The sequence below is a fragment of the Mercurialis annua genome, linkage group LG6 (assembly GCF_937616625.2).
Source record: "Mercurialis annua linkage group LG6, ddMerAnnu1.2, whole genome shotgun sequence".
Lineage (NCBI taxonomy): Eukaryota > Viridiplantae > Streptophyta > Magnoliopsida > Malpighiales > Euphorbiaceae > Mercurialis > Mercurialis annua.
Window position 1 is genome coordinate 3,661,480 of NC_065575.1, and position 17,346 is coordinate 3,678,825.

Here is a 17,346-nt window from a genome sequence, read left to right on the forward strand (position 1 = left end):
GCTTCGAATTTGTACCAAGCCTGCAGAGCAGAGAGCACAGTAAATAAATACTAATGGAAAAGGTGTTGATAAGCCCCCTAAAATTAGACAGATGTTGAATGGCTAAATTGAAACAAATTTTAATTTTGAGACAAAAATGAAATATGACAAAAGTTTTCTTTCGAAACGACCCCTCTTTAATGTTCAATTGAGCTGATTTATTGATGCATGCTAAGAAGAAATTGAACTGATTTTACCCTCTTCATACAATTAGGTATTTTTATTATTTAATGAAAAATACAATTGAATTTTTAGATTATTCTTCATTTTCATTTCTAATTACATTATTTTACTGGAGATTTGGTGTATTGCATATTAAAATTAAAATGGGATTTTAATCAGGTTTTACTTTTGAATTTTAATTGTTGCCTGTGAATTTTATTGGAGATTTGGTGTGTTGCTGTTTCTAAGTTCATGTAGTGAGAATTTATATTTTTTAAAACGTTTTCTTATTGAGAAGTTTCAGTTAAGTAAACGTAAAAAATGTGTTGTTTTTCTCAATTTTGTTTGATTAACAGTGATCTACTAGAGCGAGTAATTTGATCACTTGGAAGCTAGGTAGCACGAACACGGCGAAACAGTATTATTTTGCGGTTTCCTATGTAAAAATTGAACTTTCATGTGCGAAACGTCCTGTTTGTTTCCGAAAGGGGACACGTTGATTGAATGAAGTGTGTGTTCTACCTAGAAAGTGATTTGGGGCAAGCCCTTGGTGCCTAAAGTTCCAAAAGAGAATCTGTAGTCTATTGATTTGGTCCATTTTTGGCTCTATAAGAGCTGAAATTATTTTTGTTTTCATGGTTTGTGGTCAATTATTTGTCAATTTTTTTGTCCGATATAATAAAAAACTTGTTATGAAGGTATTGTTTGATTGTTTATGTTTGTTATTGTGGAGAAAAAAGCTTTTATAATTCTAGAGATTTACAATGTTTTTTGAATCTTTTTTGCAGTTTTCGGAAACGCTAATCGACTCGAGGCCTTTCTATGTCAAGGTAAGTGATTTCTTATGACAGTCCAATGTTCTTCTTTTGCATGCTATATTGCTGTTAAACATTTTATTTGATTGTGTCTCACTCTTTCGTGGGCTACCATATAACAGCAAAATGCGTAGAAAACGTGAACGGGGAGATAACTATTTCGATTTTTTATCCGATGATGAAGTTCTATATATCATCAACAAGCTCCCTTATATTGAAATCCTCATTCGATTATCTGTAGTCTGCAACCGGTTCTCATCTCTAGTGTCGAAAATTGATTCAATTACTATTGCTAGAGTCGATTTCTCGGCCTCCCCCCCTCGTTCAAAACACGGTACTCCTTTGGAATTCTTTACGGGTCTAGTCTTTGGCGAGCCGGTTGCCAATAGAGGTTTTCCTTTTAAAACAACTTGTAAGAAATTTCAAGAAATCAAACATCTTTGAGTCGAGTTTGATTCGTCAAAAGAGTGTGAAGCAGCTTGTTTCGGATCTCATTCAGATGTTTTAATGTTTCTAATTCAGGAATTTCCTAATCTCCGCACCTTAATTATTGTCGACTCACCTAATGTGATTTTTGTACTTGGAGAAGAACAGCTTGCAAGACTCAGGAATAATTCTAATAATTTCAAAGACAACACAACAAATGCAGCAATTGTTCGAGCGATTTATGTTCCGATTTGGGAGTTGAAATCTTGTGGGGTGATAATGGAAAATGTGATTCTTACTGTCTTTACAAACGAGAAGACTGAACTCAACAGTGAGTTGAAACTCGTCGATGGAGTGGGTAATCCTGATAATGACTGGAGATTTTCTAGGGAAGCTATTGGCAACAGTAAGCGTTGTTAGATAATATGAAATGAGAACGAAGTATTTAGCCAGAGGCGTGAAAAATGTCACTGCCCTAAAAGTATATTGCTGTTAATGACTGGAGTGACATTTAGGGCAGTGACATTTCTCACGCCTCTGGCTAAATACTTCGTTCTCATTTCATATTATCTAACAACGCTTACTGTTTAAGAATAAGACAAAACAAAAACAAATTTTTACAACAAGCGTAACCGAAGAGTACGGTGCACCAGATAAAAGAGATAGCTAAGCAATCGAGCAGCCTACAGTGCACTGCACGATACAAGGAGAGAACGAAAAAGGATCGTACCGGAAAACAACTGCGATTTGCGAAAAGAAACTAAGCAGCATCACCAAAAAGCAAAATACATGAATAAGAACAGTTAAAAAAATTTGATGAAGTCAAGAGGAAGGATATCCATTACAAGCTACATTTTTACATATATACTATTTAAACAAGTAATAGCACATACAAGTCACAAGAATTTCAAAGAGCAGAGAGCAAATAAATACCAACAAAGGTTCATTTCCCTCTGAATTTGGTACAAAAGAGCCATCAGGGCAAATTCATGATTTGAAAAAATAAAAACACCATAATTTTTTACTTTTTGTCTCATTTTATCCCCTACATTAGATGTTAGAAAATTATTGGAGCATTTTATAAATATTGGAGCTGATGTGACATAAATTTATTGAACAATTTTAAGGTGAAGAGACAAAATGAATTTAAATGCCAAATTTATTTTACTTTTTTAAGTTCATAACTTGACCTTAATTAATTTTTAGAGCAAATTACGCTAAGATTTTTGAAATATACCATAATTAACAGTTTGATACTCCTTGTTTCAAAAGTCTATTTAATGGTCCCTCAGTTTTAATTTTGTTAACTATTAGATCCCTCCGTTAATTTCAACATTTATTTTCAAACAATTTGGTACCCCGTCTTTAGTTTTGTGAACAATTTGGTCCCTCACTTTTAATTTTATTAAACGATTTGGTCCCTCATTTTTAAACGATTATAGTACCCGAGTTTCAATCTGTTAAACGATTTGGTCTCTCAAATTAATAGAAGGATCTCTCAGTTAATGGAAGTAAAATTGAGAGACCATTAAGTATATTTTTACAATAAAGGGTACCAAACTGTTAATTATGGTATACCTCAAGGGCCTTTAAACAATTTGCTCTAATTTTTATGTTAAATTCAGGCCATACACGAGCCTTTATCGGAATAAATACTAATAGAAAAGGTGTTGATAAGCCCCTCTCAAATGAAATTTGACCGATATCAAGTTGGAGTTGAATGGCTAAATTAAAACGAAACTAATTTTTTTATGTTCTGTTTTTTCTTTAAATGGGTGTTTGATTTTTGAAAAAAATGATAGGAGAATGAAGGAAAATGTGCATTTTCAAACTCAAAATATAAAAGTTTCAATTTTTATTTTTATAACTTATTTTTATAAAAAAAAAAGCGTGATAGATTTGTGTTTTTCTTTCTGGTATGGCGGCAGAGATTTCCGGTCTATTAAAAACGATATATTGAAAATTTTATTTAAATTTCATTAATTGACTAAGAAAAAATTAGCCTACATACTGGCTAAGACCATTTTAATGTGAATAATACGGTTACAAAAGTTCATTTGGACTTTTACGGTTACCATTTTTATAATTTGAATTTCATGATTTTGATTTGCAAAAAGATACTTTTTAAATTAGAAAAATACTGTTAACTGAAATGGTAACCTCCTCACTCCTTTTGCATATTTTCATTTCCATTAGATTGTTCAGATATTCTTGCCTGATTTAACTCCACAATCCCATTTACCAAATCTTTTCCATTTTAATTTGATTTTAGGTTGGCACAAAATTGAAATGACGAAAATTAGGTATTTAACAAAGCAATCTCCTATGAAAAATCCCCAACAAAGATAAGTTCTTTTTCTTCTACAATTTATTTTTAAAGTTTTTGAATCGTCTTTATTTTTTATATTGAAGTTCATGTAGAAGAAGAAGGGAGTGACAGTGATTTCGAGGATTTCACTGTTAATGTCGTGAAAAAGAACAAACTGATTGCTCCTCCGCCCGTTGATGTCAAGGTAATTGTTCTAAAAATTTATTATATGTTATTGCTTTTAGAGTTCAGAATTTCACATCGTCTTTAATTAAAATTCATTTGATTTTATAATAAACAACAACCTTCAACGTTGTCATTCCTGCATTTTTAAAAAATAATTACTGTCAGTATCCATGTTAGTTAACTATTAGGTAACTATTAGTACACTATTAGTTAACTTATAACAGAAACATTAATTCTGCAAGCATTTCTAAAAAATTTGAATCGTCTTTGTTATTTTTTATATTGCAGTTTTTTTCTGTCAAACTGATGAAAAAAACGATGAACGAAGGCAGTTTGAGTTGAACGAAGAAAGCAGTCGTTGGAGTGGGACGGAGATAGACGAAAGATGAACGAAAGCGGACGATCAACGAAGGCGCGGTGGCTGGCAACTGTTGTCTTTTTATTGTAATTGGGATATTAGCAATGATGTAAAAATAATTAAAGTTAACTATATATTTTCTAAAGGTTAATTAATAGTTAACTAACCGCATATGATTTTTTATAAAAAATATGAATATATATTGATAATTATTTTTTTAATTACAGTTAACTAATATGCGACTAATAGTTAATTAACAGTTATTTTTATACGTATGATTATTTTTAAAATAATTGAAATTTGATGTTCAGTTGTTTTTTTGTTATATTTGAATAATTTTGAAAATAATTAGGGGGTAATTATATGTTTCCTAACGGTTAACTATTAGTTAACTATATTTGTGTTGGTTATCTACAACATGAATACATAATATTAATTATCTTTTTTTTATTAGTTAAAGTTAACTAATAAGTGACTATTGGTTAATTGACAGTTAATTAATTTGGTGTATTGTTAATTTTAGGATATATTATTGTTAGATTTATCTAAAAATGATTTTATGATTTCAATAGTTTTTTTTATTTAATTTTATTTATTAATGGTTAACTACATGTAAATTGACAGTATATCATTTTTTTTAAAAATAAATAAATTTATATTATGTATTTATATTTGTTGATTGTTTATGATGGATGAATTTTTTATTTTGCTGATTTTTTTTTATTTCTCAAATGTTTGTTGTTTTTATTTTTTTAATCATTTTATTTTTTTGGTTTCCCTTTTGCCGTTTATGGCATATAATTCAAATTATCGGTTACTATAATTAAGGATTATAAAAGATTCTTAAATATTAATTGCTATATATTTATGCTTTGAAATTTTGTAGGAGATTTTGATTTTTGTAACCACTTTCTTCCTTTTTTATAGTTGACAGTAATCCTCAAATATCATAAAGTTATTTGTGCAATTTGGAAACTTAAAAAGTATGTCATCAACGTTTTTTTGGTCAACAGTAAAAAAACTAATTAAGTATAACCATGTAGGATACTTATTAACTTTTCTCATTTATTAATGATATTTATTTGTATTAAATAGAAAACTATTACTCCCTCCGTCTTTACTTATTTGTCCATTTAGCAAAATGTATTTGTCTTTATTTACTTATCCATTTAGAATTTTAATGCAATTTTAGCTATTATTTTCCAAATATAATTTTTCTTAATAAATGACTTTATGAGTCAATTTACAATGTATTTACTAATTAAAAGGGTTATATTAGTATTTAATTTTATAATTTAAGACAAAACACTCACTATCTGAATATGTACAATTTTGACTAAATGGACAATTAAATAAAAATGGAGTATTAAGTTTTAGTATAATTTTTGAAAAAAATAACTTTTGTTTTAAATATAACATTAAGCACTATTTATAATATATATAAAAATATAGATTATTGATTTGAGTATTTTTCAAGTAAAAAAAGATTAAGGGTGCAATTGAAACCAAAAAGTTAAAATTTGATAAATTTTAGTGATTTTACAACATCAATATGCAAATAAACTGAGGCTAAAAGGTGAGGGGATTGTCATAGAATTAGCCTAAAATATATGTCAAAAAAGTATCAATTTTGTCATTTTCTGAATGAACGAAGGATCACTTTACCCCCTCAACTTGGCATAAAGTATCAAAAACGCTCAAATTGGCGAAACCGGATCACTTTTATCTCGAACTTGTCATAACCGGCTCAAAAAAACTCTTATGCTGATGTGGCACCTTAATTGGAGAGTGACTTTTATAAATACCATTATTTACTCTAATTAATTATAATTAAACTCTAATTCACTAGATTAAAACTCTAACTAATTCAGGGGCCTTTTTACATTTTTTCAAAAAAAAAATCATTTTTTTTGATTTCCGACGAGGAGGAGGCTCCTCCTGGCCGGAAACCTCTGTCTATTCTTAATTGAAGAACAAATCGTAGGATCTGTTCTTGAGAAGAACATGTCTAACATGCCGTGAGACATGTTCCTGAGAAGAACATTGAGAAGAATAAGTATCACGATCTGTTCTTCACAAGAACATTCACAAGAACAGATCGTGAGCTGCTGCTCCTCACCGGAGCAACAGCTCCTTCTCAGGCGAGGAGGATTTCCTCCTCGCCTGAAAACGATTTTTTTTTTAAAAAAATAATTTTTTTTGTTAAAAATGAAAAATATGGAGATTAATTTAATATATAAAATTTTAAAATTAAAAGTATTAAAGTGTATTTTTTTTGAATTGTTAGATATTTATTTAAAATTTTAAAATATTTTAAATCTTTTACCATTAGAAAACCACCCTAGAAAATAAAATACTATCAAAATCGGAGAGTGTATCTCACTCTCTTAAGTGAAAGTGGGGAGGGAGTTTTTGTACCAAATATGACAAGTTCAGGGTAAAAATGATCATATTTTGCTAATTTGGACATTTTTTAATATTTTGTACCAAGTTCAGGGGGTCAAAGTGATCCTTTATTCTTTTCTGAACATACTAAGTACCACTTTCAAATAAAAAAAATGTTTAAGATTCAAATTAAAAATCGAGCTAAATATAAGGGTCCAAATTGTATATTTAGCCCTCTCAAATCTTCTGTAGAAAGCTAGCTAAACCCATTGTCTCAAAAACCCTCCAAAAAACAAAAAAATTCATCATCAGAAGTGATCGGATTACCGTTACCTCTTCCTCCGATTACCGGAACTGCCCGTTCTTTCATCTTACGCCGTTTGAATTCATATAATTAGGTATTTTAATCAGTTTTTACTTTTTAATTTGATTTGGATTCTTACTTGTTGACCTTTCCATTGCTGTTTCTAAGTTCATGTAGTGCGAATTTATATTTTTAGAACATTTTCTTGAGAAATCTTGGTTAATTAAGTATTAAAAAATGTGTTTCCCCTTCTAAATTTGTTTAATTAACAGTTGTTATTATTATCAGTATCATTATCTGGGGTGACTGCTAGAGTGAGTAATTTGATCACTTGGAATCTAGGTAGCACGGAAACCGACACGGAAAAACCGTATTATTTTACGGTTTTCTATGTTAAAATGAAGTTTTGTGTGCATAACGTCAAGTGTCGAAAATGTGTTTCCGAGATGGGACTAGTTGATCGTGCTACCTAGAAAGTGATTTGTGGCAAGCCCTTGGTACCTATAGGTAGTTTCAAAAGAGTATCTGTAATCTATTGATTTGGCTCATTTTTTGGCTCTGTATAGAGCAAAAATGTTTATTTTTCATGTTTTGAAGTTAAGTCTTTGGCAATTATTTGTACTAAGATGCTAAATAACTTGTTGCGAAGGTATTGTTTAACAAATGGTTGTTTATGTTTGTTATTGTGGAGAAACAAAACCTCTATAATTATAGAGGTTTACAAAGTTTATTTGAATCTTTTTGCAGTTACGAGAAACGCTAATCGACTCGGGGCCTTTCGATATCAAGGCAAGTGATTTCTTATGACATTCCAATGTTTTTGTTTTATCTGTAAAACATTTTATCTGATTCTATCTCACTCTTTTTCGTGGGCTACCAAATAACAGCAAAATGCGGGAAAAACTTAAGGGAGCAGAAAATTATTTCGATTGCTTATCCGATGATGAAGTTCTATATATCATCAACAAGCTCCCTAATCTTGAAACCCTCCTTCGATTATCTGTAGTCTGCAACCGTTTTTCATCTCTAGTGTCGAAAATTGATTCAATTACTATTGCTAGAGTCAATCTCTCTACCTCTCCTCCTAGTTCTAAATTCGGCACTGTTTTGAAATTCTTCACGAATCTAGTCTTTGGCCAGTCCGTTGCCATTAGAGATTTTCCTTTTAAAACAGTTTTAAACAAATTTCAAGAAATCAAACATCTTCGAGTCGAGATTGATTTACCAAAAGAGCGTGTAGCAGCTTGTTTCGGATCTCATTTAGATGTTCTAGTGTATCTACATGCTGGATCTATTAAAGAATCTGATTCGTTTAGTTCTGATGTCAAATATGTCAATCAAACTATGGACTTATTCCGTCCGGAGTTGATCGATTCTTCCAGCGAATATTTGAAATCGATGCTGAGTCTTTCGGCAGGTTGGCATGGCCTAGTTCGGAATCTAATTCAGGATCTTCACAATCTCCGCAGCTTAATTATTTCCAGTTCGCCTAATGCGATTTTCGTACTTGGAGAAGAACAACTTGCAACACTGAGGAATAATTCTAATGATCTCAAAGACAACACAACAATTGCAGTAAATGTTCGAGCTATTCAAGTGCCAATTTTGGAGTTGAAATCTTGTGGTGTGATAATGGAAAATGTGTTTATCGCCGTCCTTACAAACCAGAAGTTTAAACTCGACAGTGAGTTGAAACTCGTTGATGGAGTGGATAATCATGCTATTGACTGGAGAATTTCTAAGGAAGCTATTGGGGAGATTGTTGATAAGATCAAGAAGAATGAGGGACTTACTGTGAAGAAAATTTCTAATGTGTTGGATTTTCTTAAATAGCTAGATCATATTGATGTCTTACTAAGTAGTCCTAAAGGTATATTTTGTTTGCAATTTAGTCCTTGACTTGTTCTTAATTTGTTGATTTTCTCATTAGCTTCTTAATGATTGTTTAGACTCGAGAGCTTTTCAAGCTGAAATATCATGATGCTTAAACTTGTGTTAGACAATTGTCTAAAATAGCTCAAATTCTGAATGCTTGCAAGTAAATTTGACTCGGTTACACTCCTAACCGTGCGTAGCGTGCTTTATTAGATTCGCCAATTTTACATCCCACGAAATGTTATTGATCAATGTACGTTAATTGATTTTGATGAGGCAATTGCTGGATCGATCACATCGAAATTCTAAGTGCAAAGAAAAAATAAACAAGTATTTAACTGATCATTTTAAACCTAAATAAACTGTAATTTCAATAAAACAGACTCGAAAAATTTCCCCACTTTAGCTTCCATTTAAAGAATTGCTGTACAAAGCCTGCAAAGCAAAAAGCACAAAGAAATAAACACTAATGGAAAAGGTGTTGATAAGCCCCCTAAAATTAGACAGATGTTGCATGGCTAAATTGGAACAAACTTAAATATTAAGACCCAAATGAAATATAACAAAAGTTTAGTGCCTGAAAATATAATACCAAATAGAGATTTTTAGACAGATTACGGGCTTGACCCAAATTATTCTCAAATACACGCCCCATACTTTCAAAATTGAAGAATACAATTTCAACTTTCTAATTTTAATATTTAACCTTTCTCTTCTCATTTTTATACTTTTAAAAGTTGGGAAATACGATTCCAGTTGGTTGAAAAGATTTGCATGTCACGATTGAGGCGAGATTATCGGCTTGTTTTCCTCAATTCAAACTCTGGTTACCTTTCTTTCCATCTTTCTTTTTTTGTTATTTTTTACAACTTCCCAATTTCACAATGGTGAAAATTAGGTCAATTTCCAAACAATTTCCAAGCAGAAAATGACCGAATCTACATCTAATTCCAGTTCTAGCAAAAGAAAAGTTGAATTTGATGAAATTCCGGCAACAATGAAGAATCGCTGAAAGTTTGTTCGTTGAAAAGAAGATAATAGTGATTTTGAAGACTTTAAAATCACTAACAACCGTAGGGAAGGCTGTTGTTGATACCTTTAATGCTATAAAGGTATTTTTTGAATTTTTTTTCCTATTTGTTATATGTTTTTTCTCCTTTTTCATGTTTGTATCATGTTTTGATGTTTGTTTGTGATCGAGTTTAGGTGTTTTTAGTCGTAAATGATTCGTTGTTGATATTAGTTATATATTGTTAATTATTATCTTATTCATATTCGATTTTATTGTCTAATTTGAGTTGTTTGTTGGTGATTTGTTATTCAATGTCATTATGATTTTAAAAAGATTAGAATTTACCATGCTTTGTAACAATCAAAATTATTATTTATTGTAGGATTAATTTTGATTGTCAATTGATGTTTATGATTAATATGGGTGTCTAGTTAGATTCTAACCGTATACTAGAGGTTAACCAATGCTATTATAATGCTTTCGTACTAAGATTTTGTATTTTAGTAATTGATTTAGTTTTTTTTTTATATAATGATTGGGGGGCGTTTACTTTAGTTTCTTTGTGATATTTTGTTTCAATTTTAGAGTTGAATCAATTGGTTTGCTTTAGAAATTCATGTGCTTTTGATGATCCTAATTCAACTTTCAATTTCTTGAACCAAGACAAGATTTATTAGTGAATGGTGTGATGATTTTTAAGGTGTAAATTTTAATTAGTTTACAATTTTTCGTTTTAATCAAGATTAGTATGTTCAGTGTTTGAATTGTTTTTTGATGTGTTTGATGTTTTTATTTTGATGGTGAAATATAGGTTGACCACTGGTTCACAATTGGTGTTACTTTTTGTGAACCAGTTGTTATCCACTGCACCTAATGGTATCTATACTGATCGTATGCTTACATAATTTGGTGTATGTAGGACTGATATTATTTTATCAAACCATCAAACCATTTGATCATAAACCGAGCAATTTTGGTCGATTTTCACATCGAGAATCATCGGGAACGTCTTGGTTACTCTTTGTATCAATATGGACATATAAAGATTGATGAAAACATTGGCAGCGACGAGGAGCTTGAACCAAAATTAAAATTGAAGATTGGGAGATTGGAGAAAAACTTTAAACAGATTGCAATATGATTGTTATTTTAAATGTTTCTGATATTTTTGTTTGTGTATAAAACACATTTGGGTAGTTTTTGGAACACATTTTGGTACTAGTTGGTAGACACTAGTTTCAGGTACACATTTGGTTTCTATTTTGGATAATATTTGATACACAGTTGGTTCCTATTTGGAAATTCTAATATTTTGTTTTTTTTATGGCACAATTATTTTTGGGTATACAATCTAGTCTATAATTTGTATTACATTGTTGGTCAAACAACATATTGTTTTATAAGGATTATACTATACTTGATTATTTTCTTTTTAACCTATTACAGACTAGTGCACCTAATAGTTAGTATATATATGGTAATCGTTGGTTAATAATTGGGTACCTAATTAATAAAATATAATTTTTTAACTTTTGTAATCGTTTGGTTAATAATTGGATACCTAATTAATAAATTATTATTTTTTACATTTGTACAAAGTTAAAAAATTATAAACACTCCGCATATATTTTTAATTAAAAACACACGTAAATTCTTGCTAAATTTTTCTTTTATTATTTTTCATATGTCAAAAAATGGTTGAATATAACAACCGCTAAACAATTAGGCAATGGTTACAATGGTATACCAAGCAACAACCAATAGCATATTACTCAAACCAAAAAAAATTGAATTATATCATATCCATTACTATTTTGGTAGACCGCGACAAGTCTTTTTATTATGTCCCCACTGTCCATATCGGCTGCATTGTACACTTTCATTATCCTCGACATCCAACGACTGCTGATTAGGTCTCAATTGATACCTGATATCTAATTTGGTATTCCAACTAGTATCTTTCAGTATACCAGATATCATCCTGCTTAACTACTTAAAAATTGTATCCTCTGTGACAAGCATTTCCTTAATTTTATAATTCGAGTAGTTGAAACTCTCATCTCATACTCTGTTATGATAAGTATTTTCAATGTTTTCATTCCTGCAAAATAATATTTGTAAACGTATTAAAAGCAATTACAGTAATTATTGATTATTATAAGGTTTTTGATAATATATTGGTATACCTGTAGTATACCTTAAAAATACTATTAGTAAACTAACAATAATTCATTAAACTAATTCAAATCAAAAATGTACATTTAATAGTATCATTAAACAAAAATTATCCACCATTAACCTGTTTTTAATGATAACCTAATCAGTTTTAAGTTTATATAATTAAACATTTATAATTCAGTTTTGATATAGTTCATACTGTTTTCGCAGAGATTACTCATGAGAATATTTTCAAACTGTTTTTATCATTGTTTTTTAATAATTAGCTGAATATTAACTATAAAATTGCTAAAAACTAAAAATAAACTAAGCAATTTTATCATCGTTCATCAATACAATACAAATTGAACCTAATCATCAGCCTTTAATTCAATACATTATTGATCATCGGTAATAAAAAATTTGCTCTGAAATTTGAATAAAAATTACAGCAAATATTAATCTCATGAATATTACCTGATTTTAGTTCTTCAAATTTGATGAATTTTCTTCTTCGATGTCTTGCTTCTGAAATAACCGAATAGAAACATAATTTTGATATAAGTTCTCTTTTTTTTTCTCGTTGATCAGTAGCCTTCATGTAATTTCTTGTTTATGAAATTAACGCAATAGCCTTCATGTGAATGATATTGCAAAATTTTGGAAAGATCTTCACTGATATTCTTTGAATTCAAATTAAAGAGCAATTTTAGGAGAAATTTGATCTTCAACAACTGTTTACCTTAATAATAACTTCCGTATATTTCTAATTAGGGAAGTTTAGTTTTGCAACAAACAAACCTTGGATAGTAATTGTCTAAATCAAAACTTAGGCCCGTATGTTTGAGAATATTTATGATATAGTTGGGTAGTTGTCAATTTTTCTCTACCAAATATTCTCTATAATGGATCCTGGATATCTCCAAAAGCGAACCAAAAACCGAACTGAAAATATCCAGGATAAAAAAATAAACATTGACCATCGACTTTCCTCGTACCGAAAATTTTATTAGTACAGTTCTAAAAATTATTTATTTTATTGAATATTAATTTTTAATAATAAATTAGTCTAAAATTTTGACAAACCCATATTTTATATAAAATATTTATTTAAGAGTATTAATATAGAGATAACAATATTTTTAAAATTATTTATTTAAATTATAGTTTATTTTAATAAGTGTTCTAATATATATTAACTTTTTTTTGATGGTATATATATTAACTTATAATATCTACATATCATAATGTTCTATTATAAATTAAGTTCTTATCTCAACAAATTATTTATTTTATTGAATATTAATCATTAAAAAATAAAATTAATTTAAAATTTTAATAAGCTCACTTTTTATATAAAATATTTATTTAACTTTTATTATTTTAATAATATAATTTGTTTAATTCTCATCTAATATAAAAGTTATTATTAACATAATATTAATATTATAGATAGTTAATAATTTTAAATAATTTATTATTAATATATTATAGATAAATTAATATCTGTGATTCCAGTGATATCCATACCGAACTATTACGACTAAATTTCCGTATCGAACAATACTGAAAAATAAAGTTTCAAAACTGAACCGAACCAATTATTTATACGAATTCGGAGATCCCATTTTCACAATTCCTGATTTTTGGTTTGGTCCCGGAGGTTCGCCGATTTCCGGATTCCTTGCTCACCCCTATGCTAAACCATGCAATTTCAAAAACCCTCCAAAAAACTATTTCTCTCTAATCATTTTTTTCCCGAAATGATCCCTCTTTAATCCTCAATTGAGCTGATTAATTGTCGCATGTGAAGAAGAAATTGAGCTGATACAATTAGGTATTTTTATTATCTAATGAAAAATACAATTGAAGTTTTAGATTAATCTTCATTTTCATTTCTAATTGTATTATTTTATTGGAGATTTGGTGTATTGCATATCAAATTTAAAATAGGATTTTAATCAGGTTTTACTTTTGAATTTTAATTGTTGGATGTGAATTTCATTGGAGATTTGGTGTGTTGCTGTTTCTAAGTTCATGTACTGAGAATTAATATTTTTTTATAAAAATTCTTATTGAGAAATTTCAGCTAATTAAATGTAAAAAATGTGTTGTTTTTCTCAATTTTGTTTAATTAACAGTGATCTTATTTTTCCTGGGGTGACTACTAAAGTGAGTAATTTGATCCCCTGGAAGCTAGGTAGCACGAACACGGCGAAATAATATTATTTTATGGTTTCCTATGTAAAAAATGAAGTTTTATGTGCGAAACGTCTTGTGTACGAAATGTTTCCGAAAGAGGACACGTTGATTGAATGAAGTGCGTGTTCTGCCTAGAAATTGATTTGGGGCAAGACCTTGGTACCTAAAGCTCCCAAAGAGAATCTGTTGTCTATTGATTTGGTCCATTTTTAGCTCTATAAGAGCAGAAATTGTATTTGTTTTCATGGTTTGTTTGATTGTTTATGTTTGTTATTGTGGAGAAACAAAGCTTGTATAGTTCTAGAGATTTACAATGTTTTTTGAATCTTTTTTGCAGTTTTCGGAAACGCTAATCGACTCGAGGCCTTTCTATGTCAAGGTAAGTGATTTCTTATGACAGTCCAATGTTCTTCTTTTGCATGCTATATTGCTGTTAAACATTTTATTTGATTGTGTCTCTCTTTCTTGGGCCACCATATAACAGCAAAATGCGTAGAAAACGTGAACGAGGAGATAGCTATTTCGATTGGTTATCCGATGATGAAGTTCTGTATATCATCAACAAGCTCCCGAATCTTGAAACCCTCATTCGATTATCTGCAGTCTGCAACCGGTTTTCATCTCTAGTGTCGAAAATTGATTCAATTACTATTGCTAGAGTCGATCTCTCGGCCTCTCCACCTCGTTCAAAACACGGTGCTCCTTTGAAATTCTTTACGGATCTAGTCTTTGGCGAGCCGGTTGCCAATAGAGGTTTTGCTTTTAAAACAATTTGTAAGAAATTTCAAGAAATCAAACATCTTCGAGTCGAGATTGATTCGTCAAAAGAGTGTAAAGCAGCTTGTTTCGGATCTCATTCAGATGTTTTAATGTATCTACATGCTGTATCTGTCAAACAATCTGATTCGTTTAGTTCTGATGTCAAATTTGTCGATCAAACTATGGACATATTCCGTCTAGAGTCCAGCGATTCTTTCACCACATATTTGAAATGTGTGCTGCGTCTTTCGGCTGGATGGCATGACGTCGTGGTTCAGAATCTAATTCAGGAATTTCCTAATCTCCGCACCTTTGTTCTTTTCGACTCACTTAATGTGATTTTTGTACTTGGAGAAGAGCAGCTTGCAAGATTGAGGAATAATTCTAATAATCTCAAAGACAACACAACAAATGCAGCAAATGTTCGAGCGATTTATGTTCCGATTTGGGAGTTGAAATCTTGTGGGGTGATAATGGAAAATGTGATTCTTACTGTCTTTACAAACGAGAAGATTGAACTCAACAGTGAGTTGAAACTCGTCGATGGAGTGGGTAATCCTGATAATGACTGGAGATTTTCTAGGGAAGCTATTGGGGAGATTGTTGATAAAATCAAGAAGAATGGACTTACCGTGAAGAAAATTCTTTATGTTTCGGATTTTATAAATTGCTAGATCTTACTAAGTAGTCTTAAAGGTATATTTTGTTTGCAATTTAGTCCTAGACTTGTTCTTAGTGCGCTGATTTTCTTATTAGCTTCTTAATGAATGTTTGTTGATTTCTTATTAGTCTCTCAATTCAAAAGAAAAATATCTGCTGTAAAAGATTTTTATCATTGCCTCAAGTTCCATTGTTTCTTTGTGACCGAGTGTAATTAGACATATACTATCGAATTCAACCTTAACTCGATCTTTGAAAGTAATAGAATTAATTAATCAAAACTTAATTAGACTCGAGACCTTTTCAAGCCGAAATATCATGATGCTTAAACTTGAGTTAGACGATGGACTAAAAGAGCTCAAATTCTAAATGGTTCGCGACTAAATTTGACTCGATCAACTCCTAATTGTGCACTCGTGCAGTTGTGCTTTACTAAATTCGCCGGTTTTACATCCCATCGAGTGTTATTGATCAATCTACATTGGTTAATTTTGATTTGATGATGCACTCATGAAAATTAAAGTGCAAAACAGTATTCCAGAGACATCAAATGTTCTTCTATATTTCTATTTGTAAACAATTTAAAGAAATATCGAGTCGGTTCCTTCCTGCAAAACAGCAAATGCCGCAGTTTCCCCCGAATTCGGCACAAGAGGTCAATTAAGGTCAAATTCATAATTTACAAAAATAAGAAAACCATTAATTTGATATTTTGTGTCATTTTATCCGCTCACATTAAATATCAGATAATTGGAGCATTTTATACATATTGGATCTGATGTGGCGTAAATTTATTTAACAATTTAAAAAATAAAGAGATAAAACGAGTTTAAGATGTTTTTTTAAGACATAAATTTGACCTCAATTGATCTTATATCTCAGATTCTGGCGATAATGAACCTCTACTGAAATAAATACTAATAGAAAAGGTGTTGATAAGCCCCTCTAAAATGAAATTGACCGATATCAAGTTGAAGTTGAATGGCTAAATTGAAACAAAGTTAAATTTTGTGACCAAAACGAAATTTAACAAAAGTTTAGTGCCTGCAAATTCAATACCAAAAAATTCTCAAACTTGTCTAGAATGCTAAACCTCACAATTTCTAAAACCCCTAAAATATAATTTCTCTCTAATCTTTTTTTTTTCTTTCAAAACGATCCCTCTTTAATCTTCAATTGAGCTGATTAATTGTTGCATATGAAGAACAAATTGAGCTGATTTAATCCTCTTCATACAATTAGGTATTTTTATTATCTAATGAAACATTTAGATTATTCTTCAATTTCATTTCTAATTACATAATTTAGTATTGGAGATTTGGTGTATTGCAAATCAAATTTAAAATGGGGTTTTAATCAGTTTTTTACTTTTGAATTTGATTTGGGTTCTTTCTTGTTGGCTTTCCATTGCAGTTCATGTTGTGGAAATTCATATTTTAATAACATTTTATTATTCAGGAATCTCAGTTAATTAATGTAAAAAAGTGTTCCTTTTAAATTTGTCTAATTTTTTAGGGTGACTGGTAGAGTGAGTAATTTGATTACTTGAATGTGAATTTGGGGCAAGCTTTTGGTGCCTAAAGGTCCAAAAAAGTGTCTGTAATGTATTGATTTGGTCCATTTTTGGCTCTGAATAGAGCAGAAATTGTTTGTTTTCATGTTTTGTAGTTAACTCTTTAGAGATTCACAATGTTTTTT

At 30.1% G+C, this 17,346-nt stretch overlaps 2 protein-coding genes across 4 annotated transcripts; both read left to right on the top strand.

The window, feature by feature from the left end:
* The first annotated feature begins 30 nt into the window (after positions 1–30).
* Positions 31–15,771, top strand: LOC126686707 (uncharacterized). Of its 3 annotated transcripts, none has more exons than XR_008790999.1 (3): positions 31–253; positions 990–1,031; positions 1,139–1,527. XR_008790999.1 is itself a non-coding variant. In XM_050380896.2 (3 exons), exons 2-3 carry the CDS (start codon positions 1,024–1,026, stop codon positions 15,660–15,662), a joined length of 957 nt encoding a protein of 318 aa, XP_050236853.1. In that variant the 5' UTR covers positions 32–253; positions 990–1,023; the 3' UTR covers positions 15,663–15,771. The 3 variants fall into 3 exon arrangements, 2 of the variants coding, with proteins under 2 accessions (XP_050236853.1, XP_050236852.1); XM_050380896.2 differs by lacking the exon at positions 1,139–1,527 and adding an exon at positions 14,714–15,771 and having other exon boundaries at positions 32–253; XM_050380895.2 differs by lacking the exons at positions 31–253; positions 990–1,031; positions 1,139–1,527 and adding exons at positions 13,670–13,864; positions 14,567–14,608; positions 14,714–15,771.
* LOC126686710 (uncharacterized) lies at positions 6,956–8,960 on the top strand. The gene is made up of 2 exons (XM_056106283.1): positions 6,956–7,077; positions 7,731–8,960. Exon 2 carries the CDS (start codon positions 7,875–7,877, stop codon positions 8,814–8,816), a length of 942 nt encoding a protein of 313 aa, XP_055962258.1. The 5' UTR covers positions 6,956–7,077; positions 7,731–7,874; the 3' UTR covers positions 8,817–8,960.
* Positions 15,772–17,346: the final 1,575 nt, after the last annotated feature.